The sequence below is a fragment of the Carya illinoinensis genome, chromosome 3 (genome assembly GCF_018687715.1).
Source record: "Carya illinoinensis cultivar Pawnee chromosome 3, C.illinoinensisPawnee_v1, whole genome shotgun sequence".
In the NCBI taxonomy this organism is placed as follows: domain Eukaryota; kingdom Viridiplantae; phylum Streptophyta; class Magnoliopsida; order Fagales; family Juglandaceae; genus Carya; species Carya illinoinensis.
The window spans coordinates 43053591-43075419 of NC_056754.1; the positions used below are offsets into that span (position 1 = coordinate 43053591).

The 21829-nt window shown below is 35.6% G+C and overlaps 1 protein-coding gene across 1 annotated transcript; it reads right to left on the reverse strand.

Annotated features, from left to right (window-relative positions):
- Positions 1-495: 495 nt before the first annotated feature.
- On the reverse strand, positions 496-2104 carry LOC122304297 (myb-related protein 330-like). Its single transcript, XM_043116477.1, has 3 exons — positions 1892-2104; positions 1645-1774; positions 496-1551 (listed from the first exon to the last, which is right to left on the reverse strand). The coding sequence occupies exons 1-3, from the start codon at positions 2022-2024 to the stop codon at positions 720-722; spliced, it is 1095 nt and encodes a 364-aa protein (XP_042972411.1). The 5' UTR covers positions 2025-2104; the 3' UTR covers positions 496-719.
- Positions 2105-21829: the final 19725 nt, after the last annotated feature.

Here is a 21829-nt window from a genome sequence, read left to right on the forward strand (position 1 = left end):
ATAGATATTTATGTTTTCTGAGCAAGCTTAATTTAATTATTCTGATATAGCAAACAGATTTTTGGCTTAATAACTTCACGTAGTTCGACCAAATTAATATTCTTACTCCTAAAAATGAAAAAATTTAAGATTCTTATTCCACTATATATATAATATATATATATATATATATATATAGGCCATACATGTTTTTTAATTACGTACGTCAAGAGGCAATATCCTCCTTATATTAATCTGCCAGCTTCTAATTTATAACTAAAAATTTTGTTAAATGAAAAGTAACCCGGCCTGGAGATAGACACAAAGGAAAACTACAATATCGATCAGATCGAAGGTGATCACCAGCACGAGAACTACGTGCAGTACTAGTAGAAGAGGTATCTGAGGAGTATTCCGAGAAACCAGAAAACGCAGGGAATTAATTACTATCATTTGGACGTTCGTGTATTTATTTGAATAGCAAGCTGTTGAAAATATATATCAGTACGATCACCGTATAAAAATCCATTGGAAATCTTGCATTATTGTTATATTTTTACACATAGAGCCGGCTGGTCAACAATACAATGTCACAAAATCTTACATCACGTACAGCCACTATTTTATTAGTTTCAAGTACATTTGGACTTGAATTATTCATTCTATCTCTGCCTAGCTAGACATGCACACCTACTTTTTTTTTTTTTTATAATAGTCCAGATCACTAGAATTAAGTCAAATTATTCTTCAAACCATTCCCCACCAGAATTAAGAAGTGATGAGAAAGAGTACTGGAGATTTGGAGCCACATAATTCATGGTTTGAACACAATTGCTTGTCTTCCAATCTTGCAGCATATCCCGATGATCATCAGAGTACTGCATTAGAGGTGGCTGGTCTGCAGAAACTGGCGATAAATCATTACTGTTATCGTCACTATAATTGAAATCACAAACATTTGAGAAGTCTGAGTTGAGAAGATCCGATAAGCAAATATCCCCCACGTTGAAATTCATCACCAAATCCGGCGACTGATTATTATTATGATCTCCTGAACCTGTAGTAGTAGTAGTAGTAGTAACAAGTGATAATAACTCATCAAATGTACCAGATAATTCCTTGGGCTTGTTTATAGAATGATGTTGACCATCCATCGGGACCAATCCTACCCCGATCACGTTGGTCTCCAAATTTTCTTTACACTTGTTTGGCTGTGGGGTCTGAAGAAGCTTAGAGCTGCACCGGAATGCTTTGGTCCGGATCACACTGGAGTTCGTGCAGGTTTTCGATATTGGTGATGATGGTAAGGTACTTGTGTCAATGGAGGACATCAGGTTGGTCGTTGGTGGATTAAAATTGTTTTCATCAGTATAACCTGCAGAAAGCATAGGAGTCGTTGAAACTGTGGGTGGCGGAAAATTGTTTTCATCTGAATGCCCTGAAAGCTTTGGAGGAATCGAAACGGTAGTACTGATTTGCTGGTTTTGAACTTTCCTTCCCAGGTTGGTGTTCCAGTAGTTTTTTATTTCATTGTCTGTTCGGCCCGGAAGCCTACCAGCAATTAGAGACCATCTATAAACACCGCAAAAAGATATAGATTTAGCTGCCTGATGAACTTTTACATCGTTAAATACATTAGAGTTTTTATTAGTAGAGATTCAAAACCTGTTTCCCAAAAGTTTGTGGAGCCTAATGATGAGTTCTTCTTCATCCGGTGATATGTTACCTCTCTTGATATCTGGTCTCAGGTAATTCAACCATCGAAGCCTGCAGCTCTTCCCACATCTTTTCAGACCTGCTTCAAACCATGCATGTAACGTTTCTTTCTTACTTAAAAGTAATAAATATTAAGCAAACAATAATTAAAGTTGGGAATCGAATCTCTCTTCGTTTAAATATAGATAATCAGTACCTGCATTTTTGGGAAGGTTTCTCCATTGGCCTTCACCATGGATTCTAATGTACTCTATGAGAATATCATCTTCTTGAGATGTCCAAGCACCCTTGTTCAAGCCCTCCTTAGCACAACAAGGGCTTCTCCCCATTTGGCACTGTGTCTCAATCTGATCTCGATACCGATCGATGTGCTGTTTCCGCCTTGTAATTGAATGTTACTTATGGTCTAGACGGAGAGAGCAATGGTGCTTATATAGCGGGTTTTTTGCCGTATAATTAACTAGCGTTTATGTTTTTGTGATTAAAAAATTATATAAGAAACAACACTGCGTGTGTCTCGTGGTCACGTGGTCCCTTTGCCTTATTTAAAATCAACGTGCATGCCCTAAATATATATTTCTCTCGCAAATAATTTACGTGTCTCGTGGTCACGTGGTACTACTTCATATTCAAATGAAACAAGGCAAATAGCATATCTTTTGAAGCAAATCCCAGTCGAAAATTTATTGGAGGGCCTGCTTTCGGAAACATGCTCACTGAGAGACAAGCTTTTTTAACTGCAAATTAAATAAAGTAGTAGGCTCCTCAAGACAAGACGATGTAACCTTCTTCAATTTAATATTGTCCTTCCCTATACATGAATAAATTAAGAAATTGCATGCTGATACTGCATATTCAATATGCAAGAGATGCATTATTCAAGATGAAGAGAATTTACAGTATTATAAATATAAATATATGTATCTATATTTTCCTGAGAAGACAGAATATGGGATCGAGGAGCGATCGAGGAGCTTAGGTAGCTATGGCAAAAGAGTGCATAAATATCCGTACCCACCAGCCATCCTTTAATTATTGCGTCTTATCTCCAACTAACATTCTCACAGATTATTGAAAGTTTGTTGAACACATGAAGGCCAGCTAGGACGTCTCTGATCTCCCCTAGATCCCGCCTATCTTTCCTTCAAATTAGTAAGAAATGTGTCGGAAGAGCGTGTGATGAGAGATCAGGTACTTAGTAGCTAGCCACATCTTTAAAGAAATGTTGTTGAAATAAAACTATCAATACATATGCATGCCTGCAGCTCTATGGCCCATTCTGAACTCTTTTGGACCATCATACTAGCTTCTCCATCGTCGTTATATATATAGCGATGTTGAACTTTTGTTTCACTAATTTGGATCCTAAAGCGATGTTGCGCTTCTCCATGTTCACCAACATGTAGTAAGTACGTAAAAAGTAAAAAGGAAAAGGAGCCTTAATGGACAGAACATATTATAGCGGTCCCTGTGACTGACTACCACAAAGATGCTTTTACCGATCTAGAAATATTCAGTTTATCTTCATTAGCATCCAATTTTCTTTACTTTTTCTATAATTAGTTTGCATTCTTACTCTGCAATTTCTCTCTGCTTTCTTATTCTGTAATGACCCAGCAATCTTCTCGTGACCAATATATGAGGTATTTTACACCTCGTTCACCAGTTATTTCTGCTTCTATCATAGGTGCTATAATGCAATACAAAAATGATCTGACTAATAAGTCAGATGATGATGCTATTTAAGAGGTTGTGAGTCTCCATACCTAATACTCATCAACCATTGTTGCATTTTCTCAACGACTACAATTCAAAACTTGTGAGGTTGACAAATTCAAAGAGAAAATTTCTATCCTTCAGCGACTTATTCTAGAGTCTAACATGAAGGTAGGAGCAATAAAGTAAGATAATAAGAATTTAAAATCCTTGCTTGACTCTTTTTTTCAATTGCCTACTCCTTTAAACAGGGATGCCATGCAAATTTATGAAGAGAAATATCGTTTAAAAAATGAGGCGAAAAGTCTCAAAGTTCTGTAATTTTTTTTCGAGATAATAAAATAATATTTCAAAAATATTCACGTTGTGTTTATCTTTTGGTAAATGTTCTGTGTGCTCCATTTTATTTCTCCTTTAATCATACACATTTTTTACAAAACTGTAATATGAATCTGAAATACTAATTGCATTTAAAAGATGGTATTTCAGAACTAATAATTTCATTCGTCTCCCCTTAGGACCTGAAAGGACTTCTGATTTATATTTCAAATATGTGTAGTTTTCATGAACTCTTCTGCAGTCTTAATGACATTTAAATCATCTATATAAACTACAATAAAAGCTAATCTAGATACTGAAAATATATAGAAAATAGCTTGTTCCACATGCGTTTAGATTATTTTAGATCATATAATGATTTTTAAAACTTGACAGAATAAATACTTCAGGACTATATGCTTCATGCATTTCATATTTAGTGATCCATATAAATATACAGTTAACCATGCATACCCAAACTCTCAATAACTATCAAGCTAATAAAAACCTTAATATAATTTCTTCCACTTCAAAACCATATCAATATTATTTCTACGAGAAACCGACTTGTGATTTATATATCACATTTTCATTTCCTTTATACAAATACCCACTCATATTCAATGAGTATCACCTCTTAGGTGTTTGGACTACAAGTCCATATGTATCACATTTTACTAGTGATATCAATTCTGCATGAATTGTTTCTTTCTATTTTGGCCAATATTTTTACGTCGGTATTCTTTGACAGTTCTTGGCTCACTTTCTTCATTACTTCTGGTAATGTCAAGTGCTATCTTATATGAAAATACGTTGTCGACAACAGTTTTATTTCTATCCAAAATTTCTCCAATACTCATGAAATGTATCGAGATATCGTTATTTTCAGGTACATGTCCGTCTTCAAGGGAAGACATTTCATGAAAAACCTCTTCAGGAGGATTGTACTTTTCAGGAGTTTTTATTATAAGAGAATTTTGTAGAGAAAGTTTGGATAGATCTTATTGTTTGTTTTGTGGGTACGGCCTCTTCAGGAACACCAATTTCGTTTCTTTGTGCTTTTCTCCTTCGGGATGCTTTATTTTTTGTATCAATAGGACTCCCAAGCTTTTAGACATGTCCTATGTTCATTAGATTGCTAAATTTCTTAATTGTCCTACTAGAACTTCAATCCTTGCTGGGATTTTAGTAGCTAGAATATGAGACATTTTTATCTTATTGTATCAATAAATTAATTATCATCTGAACTTTCAGTTCACCTATGATAATCAAAATATCGTTGAATTATTTCATTTTATTTGCAAATTTTTCTTTCCACTCATGGTTGAAGACTTTATAGTAAAAGAATATTCTGGTTCTTTTATAGACGTCCATATGAAAATTATTCAACTTATTGTAATTGATTTTGGATGATCAAGTTAATTATGAAAAACATACAAATATTTTGAATTATATCACTTTTGATGCATCATAATATTTGATTCAATAATTGTATAATATCATCTCAAAGAGAAAGCTGGTAGAGTTGTTATTCAATGCTAAACTTGACCTTATACAAGTGAATGATACCCATATATACAAAGGAATTTAGGTATAGCTTAAGTCTTAATTGATGGCTAAAGATAGGTCTTAATTGATGGCTCAATGGTCATAATTGATGGCTAAAGATTGGTCTTAATTGATGACTAAATGATCTTAATTGATGGCTAAAGATGGTTATACAAATCAATTTATAACAATATATATATATATATGAATAATGATATCTAAGTTTATTACCGGCCTTTTATCATCCTCTTATCTCACTCTTTTAATTTTTTTACTTACTAGTTAAGGAAGTGACTATTATTAAAATTATATATATTTTTAATTTTTTCTTAATAATTAAGAATATTAAAAAAATATTTTAAAAAATAATTAAAAAATAAAAATTTCAAATACACTAAAATAATAAAGTAATAGTAAGAAAGTAATAAACTTATCATCGTCCTCTATATATATATATAGGAGGTGCTCTATTGTGGCGGTGTGACGAGATTTCATTAATGCAGCTTGCTTTGCAGCATGCAAGCTATTGCTGTAGATCGGATGATCACACGAGGTAGAGCAAAAGAACGGATGGATGAGGTATATATAATATTAGATGAGTGGTAAAGAACTCGATCGGTACAAAATAATTACACAACTACGTAGGGTTCTTTATAAATTGCGCATCCATACTTAACATACTGTAAAATCATAATTTATAACCTTTGTACATCATGATCTCATCCTTTACCATTTTCTTCTTGAACCAACACTACAACAAATACTGGCTTTTGCCACGGGTTCTTTTTCCATGACAGAACATTGTGTGTTATAGTGTGTAATTGTCACCAAAAATCTTAATAGAAACAAAACCAACCTTTTTACCATGAGATTCCTTCGATGACAAATGTAGTGGTAATAGGGATATTAATCAAGAACAAATTTATTTTTCCCACTACTGTGTGTTAATAGGAAAAAATATTCACAAGAAATTATGTACCTCGTTGGTTAAAACTTATAACGGCGAAGGAATGTTTTTTCCCATGAAATATACATCATTGCAAAACCCGTGGCTTACCAGCAGATAGTCCCTCGTGAGTAATTTCTTATTTGCCACTAAGCTATTTGATTTTTATCCCACGAAATATACCATCAGTTAATGCATTTTTCTCTAATTCCACAACAAATCCCGCGATACCCCGCGCGATACTGGGTCTCTCCCTTACTTTCTTTCCTTTCTTCCCCAACCGCCGCGCCCCCCTCCAAACTTGTGGCCATCACCGACCATCACCCTCACCCTGCGACTGCACTGCCTCTGACCATAGTCGTGTCCTCCCCCAGTATACTATTCTTCCCCAACCCGTGCATCAAAGCAAAGTCAGCCGCAATTTCCCACCAATTGCCCTAGCCTCCATAACCACCTCCGCAGGCCTCAGCTGGTGCATCCCCTCTCTCTCGCGGCTTAGAGACACAGTAAGCCTCACTATCTTCTCCCTCCATCTTCTCTCTCTATTGGTGGTTTGATTGTGTACCATTTGGGCTGACTTTGATAGGATTGTGTAAGATTTCTCTACTTCTCTTATGATATGGTTGTGGCAAATTTGATTCATGTAATTTTTTCTTACTGTCAATAAATAATTGGTGATAATTTATAACCATGCCCCCTATTTTAGATAGGTGTTTGTGCTGATTAGGTAGCAGGGATTTCTGGGTTTGTTTTTTATTTATAATGACATGCTTTACGAGTTCTTTTTAACTGCATGCATTTTCTATATGGATTATATGATAGATGTAAGATAGCTATGCTAATTACTGCTGTGTGGTCTGTCTATAACTCTTTGAAAACAGACATGCTATATACAAGAGTCAGAGTGGTTTATTAATGTTAAATCCGAAACCTCAAATGACCTGCACTTGAGGATGCTAATAAGATCTTAAGGAATGTATACATATTATTATTTGACAGCATTATTAATCATCTTGAGCTTTCCCTACAATCAATGGTAGTGAGCATGTGTTTTCTTTCACCACTTGTTATGAAAAGAAAAACAGAGCGAGAACTTGATTGGTATATGGTATTTATTCAACATAGGCAAGAAGATGACGTGTCACCAACAGTTAGTAACCCATAAATTTCCTGATGTTAAACTGCGTGTTTCCTGACGACTGCCAAGATCAATCTTATTATTATTTATAAAAGTACTTTGGTTTTGCAGCATAAATAATGAAGAATGTCACATACCCACCCACATTCCTCAACCATCTAACCAGCTGCTGCATGAATTTTAAGGTGGATCAGAGAGTGATGAATTTTTCCTAGTGAGTCTGAAGCCCCAAATTTGTTTTCCCAAACAGACATGCATGCATACAGGGCCCTCTAAGTATAATGTATTGAATACTGGGAAAGCTCTCCAGTTTAAAAACTTTGGATAACTTTGCTTATTTTGCTCTTCCAACACTTGGAATATATGTTTCTTGAGAATTAGTTCTCCTTCCCCTAATATGAGATAAACAAAATAAATTATTGTAGTTTAATCCGCCTAAAATCCTATAGCTGAGGCTTCGCATTTTTGTATGCAAAATTTGCTCCATAATAACTTATTTCCTTCAGGAATTCATGCTGGATAACATAATAAATATTAATTTGAATATTTTTATCCAGTTGATGATGTCATTTAAATTCATATCATCAGCTTTCTATTTAGGCAAACCTTTATCCTGTATGTGGCTGGGATTCATTATATGTTTGTTGTGCAACATTAATCATTACGCAATTGTTGTGAAAGCATTACATAACAGATTTGTATATATTATTTATGTAAATATTGGTGTGTGGGGATTGGTTCCAACATGTTAATGTTTTTGCTAGATAGGTGAGGGGGTTGTCCTTACTAGTGTTGCTCTTCTACTTAAGTTGACACGTAAAAAAAATTTACATATTGAGCCAATCAATTACATATCTTTTTGATGTTTTGAAGCACATCCATGCATGCATCCATGATACATAAAGGTATATGCATGTACTACTTCTGAGCATATAATATGTAAATATTTTGAGATCGATAGATAGAGAGGGTTAATTTTATCCACCCCATTATCAGATAGGGTTTGCATTCCCATCTGGTATAGATGGGACTGCAGTGCATATGTAGTCTACCTGATATTAAAATTATGTTTGGTTATCAACTGATCGTATGTTAATTATTTGCTTCATCTGGTCCAAGCAGTCTGTATATGAATCTCTGTTTTCTGTCTCAGCGGTAGGAATTAATGAAACCCATCTCCTTCTAGCTTATGTTGCTAGATAGGTGTTCTTGATGAAAGCAACCTATGTAGAATGTATATAACCACATAACTCTAATGCATAGTGAATTCATAACCTGATCATAACTGAGTTATATTTTGTATGTTAAATATAACTGAGTGTTTGTCATATTTTTCGTGAAGCTAATATGGTTGCAGATTTTTTAGCTAAGAAGGGGACTATGGGGGAGAATATAGAGTTTTTTGGGATGGATTTTCAGTATGCACGGCTTAAAGGTTTAATTCATCTTGATCGGATGGGGATGGCTTTTATTAGAGAGAAATGATTTTTTTGTTGGGTGGGAATTGTAATTAAAGGTATTCCTCCGCCAAAAGTGAGGATTTTTATTAATAATATTGGGGTAGGGGTTCCCTCATACATGGGGCCCTGACTTTTTTGAAAAAAAAAAAGTTAAATATAACCAGACCTAGGATATGGTTGCCTAATCTACCACTATTAGCTAGCTATTTTGCTCTATATATGTCAAAATTCCCTAAAACAAACATCTCACTATCTCCCATCCCTAACTATATTTGTCATGGTATATATATATATATATATATATAAATGTCGAAGATAGAAAATAAAAATATCCCTAAATATGCGAATTACCAAAATGTTACTTAGTGCTAATTTCAACCTATCATCTGAAATTAGCAATATACTGTAACATTGTCAGTGTCTCATGTCATATCCTTAAGAGTGTTTTCCCTGACCCCCTTCATCGAGTCTGACCTGATTTTGCACTAACCGGAACCATACTTTTGAGATTCTTGTGTTGCCCTACCACTAATTAAATATATATTTGTGACCATGGACTCGTGTCCAGATGCCTTACATATGTGCGGTTATTTTTTTAGCATAAATTTACCAAGCCATATCTAGCAATAAAGCAACTCTATCAGCCATACATGCATGCAGCAATAAGAAGTATTTACCTGTTATTTCTATTGAGCAGAACTATTTTTATATTTTGCAAATACTGGCTTTCCCTCATTTTGGCTAGATCCAAACTTTAATGCACTGGCATTACTGATATCTAGATACTTTGATTTAAATACATATATAACATTTTGTGTGGTTTACTTGAAATCCTTTCTCTGAACATCATGCATGCATGCAGCCTGCAGAGGAATGATAATTCAGTAAGTTTATATCAAATATTAGTTTAAGTTAACAGAGGCATTATAACATTACTACTTTACAATGTTAGCTATTGACAATTTCTGTTCGTAAGAGATTATATATACAACTACTACATCTGCAATATAATGTTGTTTTACTCACTCTGATACATCATTAACAAATGATTTCTCATAGCTACTTCTTCCATTTACTTGAATATAAATACAAGATATGGTAGTATATATATATATATATATACTACCATATCTTTAGCGCTTTCGACTGCAAGAAAAACAGTTTGAAATATCAACACCCAAATGTCTAGTTAGCAGACCTGCATATTACAACCTTCTTCCTACCTATAATATTAGAGCTTACCAATGATTGTTGAGTGCATTTGATAAGCTTTTAATAGCTACACTCACAATTCTGCTTTGCTTCTTTTGTATGATATTTTTTTGTGGTAAAACATCCGGCCTCTGTTACTCTGCTCTGGGGAAGGCCCATTTATATATTACATACTAGTCTGTCTAGAATTAGGTCTGTTTTCTTTAGGAATAAGTACACATAGTTGGAGTACTTACGCACTTCATTAAACAACAGCCTGTTGGAGTTAGTGAATAGTTTTGTTTGGTGACATCCTTCCACTCCCAGTGTCCGATTTGACCACTTGAGCTTAGTTCTATCTTTTATATGTCATTTTTTTATTAAACTGATCTTGTCCCATCATATATTCATCCCTATTACTTATTTGGAAACCTCAGCAGCTAATAACGACCATACCATTAATGTTTTACATCCCCACATTACCTAATATGCATCACAATATTCTTATACCTCCTTATTTATAAGCCAACCACCTTAAATTCCCCTAATTTAACAATAAAGTGGGCATCCATTTCCTCTAATTAAATCATTCTTGGCATCCATCTGTACCACTACTTTCATAGCCATCCATAAAATATGTAAACCCAAAACATTCATAAATTGCATGGAAATCATTGATGTATTCACTGGTTATCTATCAATCCAATTGTATTATATACACTGCTATGAAGACGAGGATTTAAATCAACCTTCGTTCTAATCTTGGATTTATTCGGCATATCCTAATTGGGTTGTTATCACTAGGATTGGTTGAACAATCGTTATGCGTAGTGCAAAGTTGGAAGAGAATTTGTGAAAGATACTTGGACAGAAAATCTCTTTATGTCCTTGGCATATAAATATATATATATATATATATATATATATATATCTATTGATGCAACTTATATGTATGCGTAGTGCAAAGTTGGAAGAGAATTTGTGAAAGATACTTGGACAGAAAATCTCTTTATGTCCTTGGCATATATATATATATATATATCTATTGATGCAACTTATATGTACAACCATCTTGTTATATATATAACAAGATGGTACACAAGTCTTCATTACAAGAGATATCCATAAATTGTGACACTTCACTGTAAATCATTTTGGCTCAATTTATTTAGAGTCCCTTTTGCCATCTGCTTGTGTGTTTCAATATTGAACGCATTCTTTCCGGGTGATATAGTTCTTTGTCACCATTTCAACCATCATTCCTCCCATGTTGAATCATCATGTACACAAGTGAAAAAGTTTGTCTTTTTGCTATCCTATAATTAAAGTAGTGAGGCATTTGGCAACACTTAGTATTACTTATTCATAATTCTGCCCTCCAAATCCAATTCTACTCTCCATATATCTTAAATGTTATTTGTATGCTAATGAAAACATTTCAAATAACTTGTGAAGGGCCATTTTACTTAGTGTGTTTTATGTTAGAACACACTAAAAGGGACTCGAATGAAAAAACTATGTTCCAAAGTAACATAGCTCTTCAGATTTGAGGAAGAACACAAACCTAAATGCAAATTTAACACCTTCTTATATTCACTATTGCGCCATTTAACCTGTTCCCCTAAATTAACTACACTACACAACCAGCCTGTTGTGTATTTATTCAGTTATTTGCTCTTTGACCTTAATAAATTGAACTATAGACTAATTTTTTCTAATTAATGTTGGCTATTTATTTAGTTCCTACATTTTGGGAGTTTTTAGTGTTGTCTCCAACTATGCTGGTCCTAGTATTGAAAGTAGGACTAACCTATTCCATGCACAACCATTTCACGATATATCCTAACATACTCTTTTCTACGACTTGGTCAGCTTCATAAGATGGATAAGGCTTGGATGCATATTGAAGATAGATTGCATTCCACTGAGTATGCTGAAGGGGTTAGACAATTCCTCTCTATGGTGTTAGCCCACACTCCTAACACTGATCAAATTAGGTGTCCATGTAGAAGATGTCGGAATAAAGCTTTCCACTCCATTCGTATAGTCGAGGATCATTTGTTCTTCAGAGGTATTGATCCAACTTATACGGAATGGATATTCCATGGAGAAGATGACCCTTTCCTTTCTGTTGCGCTTTCTGCCGATGAAGAAGCTGATACATCTTCTAACAGTGATTATATTGATGATCTTGACGAGATGTTAGATGACATCCGCCATGGGTCGTATGTGGAATATCATTCCAGAAATGAGTGATACATAGATGTAGATGATCAACCCTCCACCTTTGATGGTCGAACTAACTTTAATTTCGAGGAGTCGGTAGCTGATGCACGATGCCCACTTTATCCTTCATGTACTAAGTTCTCAAAGCTATCATTCATCGTCAAGCTCCTTCACATCAAGAGCATAGGTGGTTGGACCGTGAAGTCCTTCGATATGGTCATAAAGCTATTGCAAGAGGCATTTCCAGATGCCTCTTTCCCTAACTCATATAACGATGCTCGTCGCTTGGAAAGTGGATTGGGGTTTAGTTACGAGAAGATACATGTGTGCCCTAATGATTGTGCGTTGTTTTGGAAGGAACATGTATCGTTAGATGAATGCCCTAAATGTAAAGCTTCTAGGCGGGAACAAATCACAATTCATCAACAAAGTTTACCAAAAAAAGTTCTCCGATATTTCCCCCTAAAGCCACGGTTGCAAAGGCTATATATGTCAAAGAAGACAGCCCAAGCCATGAGATGGCATGTAGAAGGTCGTGTTGACGATCCTACATGCATGTGACATTCATCAGATTCTAGGGTTTGGAAGGACTTTGATAACAAACATGAGAGGGTTTCCAAAGATCCTCGAAACGTTAGACTTGGTTTGGCAAGTGATGGGTTTAACCCATTCAACAACATGAGTAGGCCGTACAACATTTGGTTGGTCCTGCTTGTGCCTTACAACTTGCCCTCTTGGGCATGCATGAAAGATCCATACACTATGCTATCGTTGCTAATTCCTGGCCCTAAGTCACCAGGTAATGATATTGGTGTGTTCTTGCGTCTCCTTGAAGAGTTGAAAGAGTTATGGGAAGAGGGTATTCGTACCTATGATGCGTACAGTGGGCAAGAGTTTAAGTTGCATGCAGTGCTACTTTGGACTATCAATAACTTACCTGCATACGCCAATCTTTTCGGGTGGAGCACCAAGGGCAAGTTGGCATGCCCATATTGTACATCTAACACAAATTCTCAATGGTTGGTATATGGCCACAAACATTGCTATATGGGTCATCAATGATGGTTTCCCCTAGATCACATGTGGAGACGCAAAAAAAAAAAGATACTTTTAATGGGTATGAAGAGCACCAACTCCAACCACCAAGGGTCGAGGGAGAGCAATTGCTAGAACAATTAAGTCAGGTGTCACATGTTCAGTTTGGTAAATATTCTTTAAAGAGGAAACGAATGCCCAATCATCTAAATTGGAAAAAAAAAATTCATATTTTTTGAGCTTCCCTACTGGTTATCCTTGGGTTTGGGACATAACCTGGACGTCATGCATATTAAGAAAAACATATGTGATAATGTGTTGGGAACATTGTTGAATATTGAAGGAAAAACTAAGGACTCTACCAATGCACATAGAGATTTGGCAAATCTTGGAATAAGGAAAGAATTGCATTTACAACATGATGGCGAGTCTGTAAGTATGGGTCTTGGTTGCTACATGTTAAATTTAAATGAGCAAAGGGCTTTTTGTGCATGGTTGTCAAAAGTAAAATTCCCTGATGGGTTTGCATCGAATATTGCCCGGTGTGTCAATGTTAGTGAGGGAAAGATCAGTGGAATGAAGAGCCATGACTACCATGTCTTTATGCAACAACTGTTGCCAGTTGTTATAGGTGGGTTCTTACGAGCTTATGTGCGTCAAGCCTTAATAGAGTTGAGTGCGTTCTTCAAAGAATTATGTTCCCGAGCTTTGAACTTATCAGTGTTGCATCGCCTTCAAGCTAATATTCCCATCATTCTCTGCAAACTAGAAATGATTTTTCCTCCAGCTTTTTTTGATATCGTGGTACACCTTTCTATTCATTTGCTAGAAGAGGCTCTAGTAGCAGAGCCCGTGCAATACAGATGGATGTATCCTTTTGAAAAGTATTTAGGAAAGTTCAAGCGGTACGTCCGAAACAGAGCCCGTCCTGAAGGCTCAATTGCTAAGGCATATATGTATCTCGAGTGCCTTATATTTTGCTTTATGTACCTTCATAATATAGAAACTAAATATAATCGAGAAGAATGCAATCCTGATGTACCCATTGAGTCGCCTGAGTCGGGAAATGCGGCAAGTTTATCTGTTTTCTCACAAAAGGTTAGGCAATTGGGGACAACGTACTCGCACAAATTAGCCGACACACTAATGGTCAAAGCCCGATGGTATATACTTAATAATTGCATGGAAGTTGAGCAATACATTGAGTAAGTACATCAATCTTGATTTACTTACTTTAGTAATTGATATCTAATGTAACTACTCTCCTTGTAACAATTCCATTGTATTCACAGGGAGCACTATAACAAGATGAAAGAAGAGGACCCTGATAACATCGACCGTAGGTACTAGAGTCAATTTCACACATGGTTTAGAGCACGCGTAAGATTTTAACTCCTGGATATTGCTTTATATAGCTACATTTTGTAATATTATTGATTTAAAAGAATAAAAGGGAAAAATTGATTTTCCTTTTTTTATCCATTTCAATGGTAGATTCGAGAGAAACGTGCAGTGTCTCCAACGATGGTTTCTAATGAGATATATGCATTAGCATGTGGTCCAGAAAACGCCGCCAATGCTATATAATTATTATCTACATAACAATATAAACGCCAAAAAACTACTTGTTTACCACTGTAAAATTAATCAATGGCTGGCATTTGATCAAACGATATAAACGCCGAAAAACTCAATACTTTATCGGCGTAAACTCTATCAATTGTTAGCATTTTGTGAAATGCCACTGATGCTATATATTATTACCGGTGGTATATTAAAAACGCCAGCAAACATGGTTAATATAACGGCGTATAATTAATAAATTATTGGCATTTGTTTAAACGCTACCAAAAACATATATTATTACCGGCATAACAACATAAATGCCAGGAAACTACTAATTTCCCAGTGCATAATTGCTATCTTGGCGGCATTGTTATAAATGCCACCAAAGCTATATATTATTCTCGGCATAAAAATTTAAGCGCCAGAAATCTCAATAATTTATCGGCGGAAACATTAAGTGTTGGTGATCGGTGCAAAACTGCAAGTGCACAGTATCGTAGTTTTATAATAAAGTAATAAGAAGAGTATCGTCCTCACGGATCGGTACCTTACTTTTGTCAAATACCAAAATTATACTAATCTCAATTTTATCTAGAGGAATCACTAAGATTTTTGTAGCTGCCAATTAAACTAAGATCACCTCAGAGAGTAATACGCAAATGAAATAAAACTGACGTTCGAAAATCAAATTACTGGGAAAGAAAACTTCTAGGAAATCGATTTCACCTAATTCTTCACTATGCTTTTCTCATCCAGCTAACTTAATTTAATTCTTTTTGTTCATTAGCAAATCTCTAATCCATCCAACAGCCTCTTTCGATAGTCAATTGGAAATTATTCTTGTTCATCAATTCACACAAGAATATGCAAATTAATAAAGCAAGAAAGCAATAAGACCAATGATTTAATTACTACATAGGTTCATACAAGTCTTTCGATTTCTATACTTACCTATGCTGAAATATTCAAGATCTACCCTATGATTCCCTCTTTCGATAGCAAATCACAAGATTAAATATCATCTAATCAATGGCCAGTTAATTAGAAGCAATAAACTCAGAATAAATCAGATAAACAAAGAGAGAATTGCCTTAAATTAGCATAGACAATCGAGCATAGTTCATAAATAGGTTACATCGTTTTCCTAGAATGAATAAAATTTAGCTCATGCTAGAAATGGAATTCAACATAAACGAATTCACTATACTTGATCTGAGAAGATTGGAAGAAAATAAATGCTGAAAAATACTCCTCGAGCTCACTGTCGAGCGGCCAAGGAAACGATTCAATGCTTTTCTCTCGTCTGTGCTCGTGTATGATTCCAACGTACGTGCAATAATTGGAATTCCCTCTCCAAAACAAATGAATTGAATCCCTCTAGCTGTCTTTTTCAGTCCCAAAAGGTGTTCTCCAGTCAAAACGTACGGCTATTGAGTGAAAAATCCATTTTATATCGTCTGACGACAGAAGACCCTAGATCTGTCAAAATACGATGTTCGCTCGAGCGGGGGGTCGAGCGCACATCGAGCGTTCGACTCTGCCTGATCTCGCTCGAGTGTCCTATCAAGCGCACATCGAGCGTTCGACTCTGCCTGATTTTGCTCGAGCGGCCAATGTCTCTGCTCGAGCGATCTTTGTTTTTCAGCAACCCGCTCGAGCTCCCTATCTAGCGGCAGTCGAGCATTTGAATCTGCCTGAATTCGCTCGAGCGGCCAAAAGCCTCCGCTCGAGCGAACTTGTAAAATCTGCAATACGAAATTTTTGCAAGTCATCAAATACCCCTAAACTTACAACTTTGTTTGCCCTCAAACAAAAAGAAAAACAAATGATAGTTTGGGCAATATCAACTCGACCCGAAAGAGGAGTATCATCACTCACCAAGCTTTTATGAATTTAGATTTCATCTCTAGTATCTTACTCTTCTAACATCAAAGATAGCAAGAAAATCAATCAAAAATTTTACAATTTGTCAAGCAAGAGTTAGACGTTTACTTCAACCTAAAGCTAAGACCTTGAGTGTGTGTGTGTGATATAGTCAATTTAATCTCAAACCACCTGCAAACTCAGATAAAAGTAGAATAACCAAAATCAGAAGAATTCTCTTAAAACTTAACCCCATAAGTCCAATTTTCAGAAATCCTCTCCACTAATGTAGTCAACACCAAAATCAGAGATCAAAAGGTCTTTAATAAGGTTGTAATGATAGGCCACAGGATGAAGGTTAAGAAAGAACTAGATATGGAAAATCAAAGCAAACTGGGAAAATACTTAGTGAAAAGAACACTAAAAGAGATATTCACATGATTCAAATCATAGCTCTTTCTTAGCAATATGTTCATACTTGTGGCATTATTATTGCTGTAATCACTGATGCAATACCAACAATTCCCTTAACAAAATCTGAGGTAATTCACACTCTGCTTAGCGACTTCTTTTTTTTTTTTTTTTTCAATCACTTCCTTTCTTCTTTTTTGATCAAACAGAGCAAACATAATACGGTTCATCATGAAACCAATTTTCTCTTTTAAATGTACTCTCCACCAAAGTATTTTCTCAAACTATCAAAGGTAGATTCATTGTTTTTCAGGCTTAGAGTGGGCATGGTTTATGTAGTTCAAAGAACAAATAAAGGCTTATGAAGGCTCAAGGGGGTTGACTATGGAAACACACCATGTAATGATGGTATGATATTAAGGATGGTTGGGAAAGCTTTTTGGTTATGCCAAAGAAATGCCTAGATCATTTTTCTAATATTTGGTCTCAACTAGGATTTCGCCTCAAGGACCCATCAACGGATTCTAGAGCAAAGCAAAATCGAACTTCCCTCTTTCAATTAATTCAACTTCTTCTCTTCATAAGCAAAATGGAATAAGAGAAAAACGACTATGTGCTCAATTATGTTCAAGGTCAAAGATTTAAACCAAAGTACCCACAAAACTCCACTTGACATAAAAGAAATTTTTGAAAATTTTTCTCAAAACCATCTTCAATCACAAATTTCAGAGTCATAAAGAATTCGATCTTACTCCAATGTATGCTTGGTAAGAGAATCAAACAACCCAAGACTTAGAAAACAAGAGGATCAAATGACTATAGGAGTTTACACCCCCAAACTTAAATTAAACAATGTCCTCATTGTAATGCAAAAGTAAAAAGGATTGAAGAAATAAAAGGAACTTCCCTGGTTTCATGATGAATCTTCCGTAGTTTAAAATTTTTTTCAACTCTTTATTCATGCTAAATAAACCTGCATCAAAAACCAATTTATTAAAACTAAATAAATAAAGATAATAAAATAAATGAAAGAATGAAAGAAAGATCTATGGGTTGCCTCCCATAAGCGCTTGTTTTAAAGTCTACAGCCAAACTTTTCAATCATCATCAATTAGGATCTCCAAGAGGAATAAATGCATAGTTCCTCTCCATTTGTTCTCCATAGTAGTGCTTCAATCTATGACCATTAACTCTGAAAATATTCTCTGTCTTGTCCTTCAAATCTACTTCTCCAAAAGAGAAAACCTCATGAATTGTATAAGGACCTGTCCATCTTGATTTTAACTTTCCTGGGAAGAGTTTGAGTCGTGAATTGAAGAGTAAAACTTGTTGTCCTGGAGCAAACTCTCGCCTAAGAATCTGTTTGTCATGCCAGTTCTTCGTCCTTTCTTTATAGATCTTTGCATTTTCCAGAACTCTTCCATCTCATTCAATTGATGAAGTCGCTTTTCACCTGCTGCCTTCAAATCAAAGTTAAACTTTTTTACAGCCCAATAAGCGCTATGCTCCAACTCCACAGGAAGATGACATGCCTTTCCAAACACTAATCGGTATGGAGACATCCCGATAGGTCTTTTAAAGGCTGTACGGTATGCCCACAAAGCATCATCAAGCTTCTTCGTCCAATTCTTTCTATTGGTTTTGACCGTCTTTTCAAGGATGTTCTTGATTTCTCTATTTGAAATTTCAGCTTGGCCATTAGTTTGAGGATGGTAAGCAAGTGCTATCTTGTACTTTACACCATATTTAGAAAGAAGATTTTCAAATAACTTGTTGCAAAAGTGAGTCCCTTCATCACTAATAATAGCTCGTGGAGTGCCAAATCTTGTGAATATATGCTTGTGCAGAAATTTGAGCACTACCTTTGCATCATTTGTTGTTGTAGCAATTGCTTCCACCCATTTTGACACATAGTCAACTACTAATAAGATATAAGTAAAACCAAAAGAAGGAGGAAAAGGCCCCATAAAATCTATTCCCCAAACATCAAACAACTCAACTTCTAAGATACCTTTCAGTGGTAACTCATGACGCCTTGAAATATTTCCCATACGTTGGCACCGGTCACAAGTTTTCACCAAAGTGTATCTATCACGAAAAATAGAAGGCCAAAAGAACCCACTTTGAAATACCTTAGCTACTGTACGGGTGGCTCCAAAGTGTCCTCCATATGATGATGAATGGCAATGATGGAGGATGTCTTGCATCTCTTCTTCTGGCACACATCTTCTAATGATTTGATCAGGGCATCTTTTGAACAATAAAGGCTCATCCCAAAGATAATAATTCACATCATGCAAAAACTTCTTACGTTGATGGTAAGTAAGATCAGGTGGTAAAACTTTACAAGCTAGGTAGTTAACAATATCAGCATACCACGGAAGCTTGATCTCACATGCAAACAACTGCTCATCAGGGAATGCCTCTTGGACCACTGACTCTAGTCTTTCTTCCTCTTGCTCTAACCGAGAGAGATGGTCAGCCACTAAATTCTCACTTCCTTTCTTGTCTCAAATCTAAAAAATCAACTTCTTGAAGAAGTAGGATCCAACAAATTAGCCTAGGCTTAGCATCCTTCTTTCCAAATAAATAGCGAAGTGCTGCATGATTAGTGAACACTATCACCTTTGTACCAATGAGGTAGGACCGAAATTTATCACAAGCAAACACCACAGCAAGCATCTCCTTCTCAGTTGTTGTATAATTCAACTGGGCTTCATTCAATGTCCGGCTTGCATAATAGATGGCTCTAAACAGCTTGTCTCGCATTTGTCCCAACACTGCTCCAATTGCAAAGTCACTTGCATTGCACATAACTTCAAAAGGTTGACTCCAATCAGGCACAATTACAATTGGTGCTGAAATTAGTTTCTCCTTGAGTGCATTAAAGGCTTGCAAACAAACAATATCAAAGTCAAATGCAGAATTTTTCTCAAGAAGATTACATAAAGGTTTAGAGAGTTTAGAAAAATCCTTGATAAATCTTCTATAAAATCCCGCATGTCCCAGAAAACTTCTGATTCCCTTCACATTCTTTGGAGGTGGTACTTTCTCTATGGTTGCAATTTTGGCTCGATCCACCTCAATTCCTTTAGATGACACTCTATGACACTCAATTCCTTTACTTTATTATGTTGATACGAAAACTACTTGTTTACCACTGTAAAATTAATCAATGGCTGCATTTGTTCAAACGATATAAACGCTGAAAAACTCAATACTTTATTGGCGTAAACTCTATCAATTGTTAGCATTTTTGGAAATGCCGCTGATGCTATATATTATTACCGGTGGTATATTAAAAACGCCAGCAAAGATGGTTAATATAACGGCGTATAATTAATAAATTATTGGCATTTGTTTAAACGCTACCAAAAACATATATTATTACCGGCATAACAACATAAATGCCGGGAAACTACTAATTTCCCAGCGCATAATTGCTATCTTGGCGGCATTGTTATAAATGCTACTAAAGCTATATATTATTCTTGGCATAAAAATTTAAGTGCCAGAATCTCAATAATTTATCGGCGGAAACATTAAGCGTTGGTAAATTTATATATCTACTGGTGCATAAACAAACGCAGCTTATATAAACGCCACCAATTTTGCCTTTTTTTTTTTTTTTATTAGTGGTCATGGTGCATTTGGTTAGTAAAAATGGATTTTGAGTTGAGACTTGGATTTTTGAGCCATTTTCTGGGAAAATGGCAAGGAAAAGTTTTAAATGAAATTTTTGGGCCAAATGTGATTTTTGGCGTAAGTTGGAAAGGAATTATTTTTGGGAAAGATTATTTTTCAATCTCATGCATATGGCATTCTGTTTATGCATATTATTGAGTTTTAATGTATTTTTATCTTGGGGGTGTTTGGATTATTACTTACCTGCGGTACCATCTTTGGTACCGTAGACTTTGATGCAGATGAGAAGGAGGAGGAGGCGGCTTCGCCGGAGGAGTGATCGGGGATCACTCGTGGATTATGATATATATCCTCCTTTTGTTTATTGTTTTGATTTGTACTATATTTATGTTGGTTAATTGTAATATTTTTGATACGCTTGTTTTAAGCGAGTTTGTATTTAAACAAAATTCTGGTACTTAGTTGAAAGACTTTTATTACCCGCTACGTTACTTTTGTGTACATGTATTGCATGTATACACACTTGGCACTCGGTGATGGGATGTGTGACCTGTGTTGTCATCATCCCAATGCTTCGATTTCCGTGTGTTCGTACTTGGGAGTTGGAGGCGTCACAAAAGAGATGGAATGCCCTATTTGCAAACAAGGTCTTGAAACAGTTGTTCATGTGCTCTAGAACTATGAAGCTGTTAGGGATGTGTGGAGCCAAGACCATGTGAAGATTCATAAGATGTCTGATCAAAGAAGTTCTTTTGTAGAGGTTTGGAGCCATATGATCAAGATTCTACAGGTTGAGGAACTAGATGAAATTGTCGTTACTGCTCAATTGGTCTAGTTTAGGAGGAACAACTTGATCCATGGTAAAGGCTTCTCCCATCCAGGCTCTCTCATCCAAACTAAGAGGAAGTCCATGTTTTCAAATAGAATAATGAGAAGCAATAGATAAGCACTATGAGGGTGTAACAATCTGCTTGTTCTTGGAAAATCCACCTAAGGGTAGCAATAAGCTAAATTGGGATGCTGTCATTGATCATGCAGTAAGTAGAATTAGAATAGGTGCTATAATTAGGG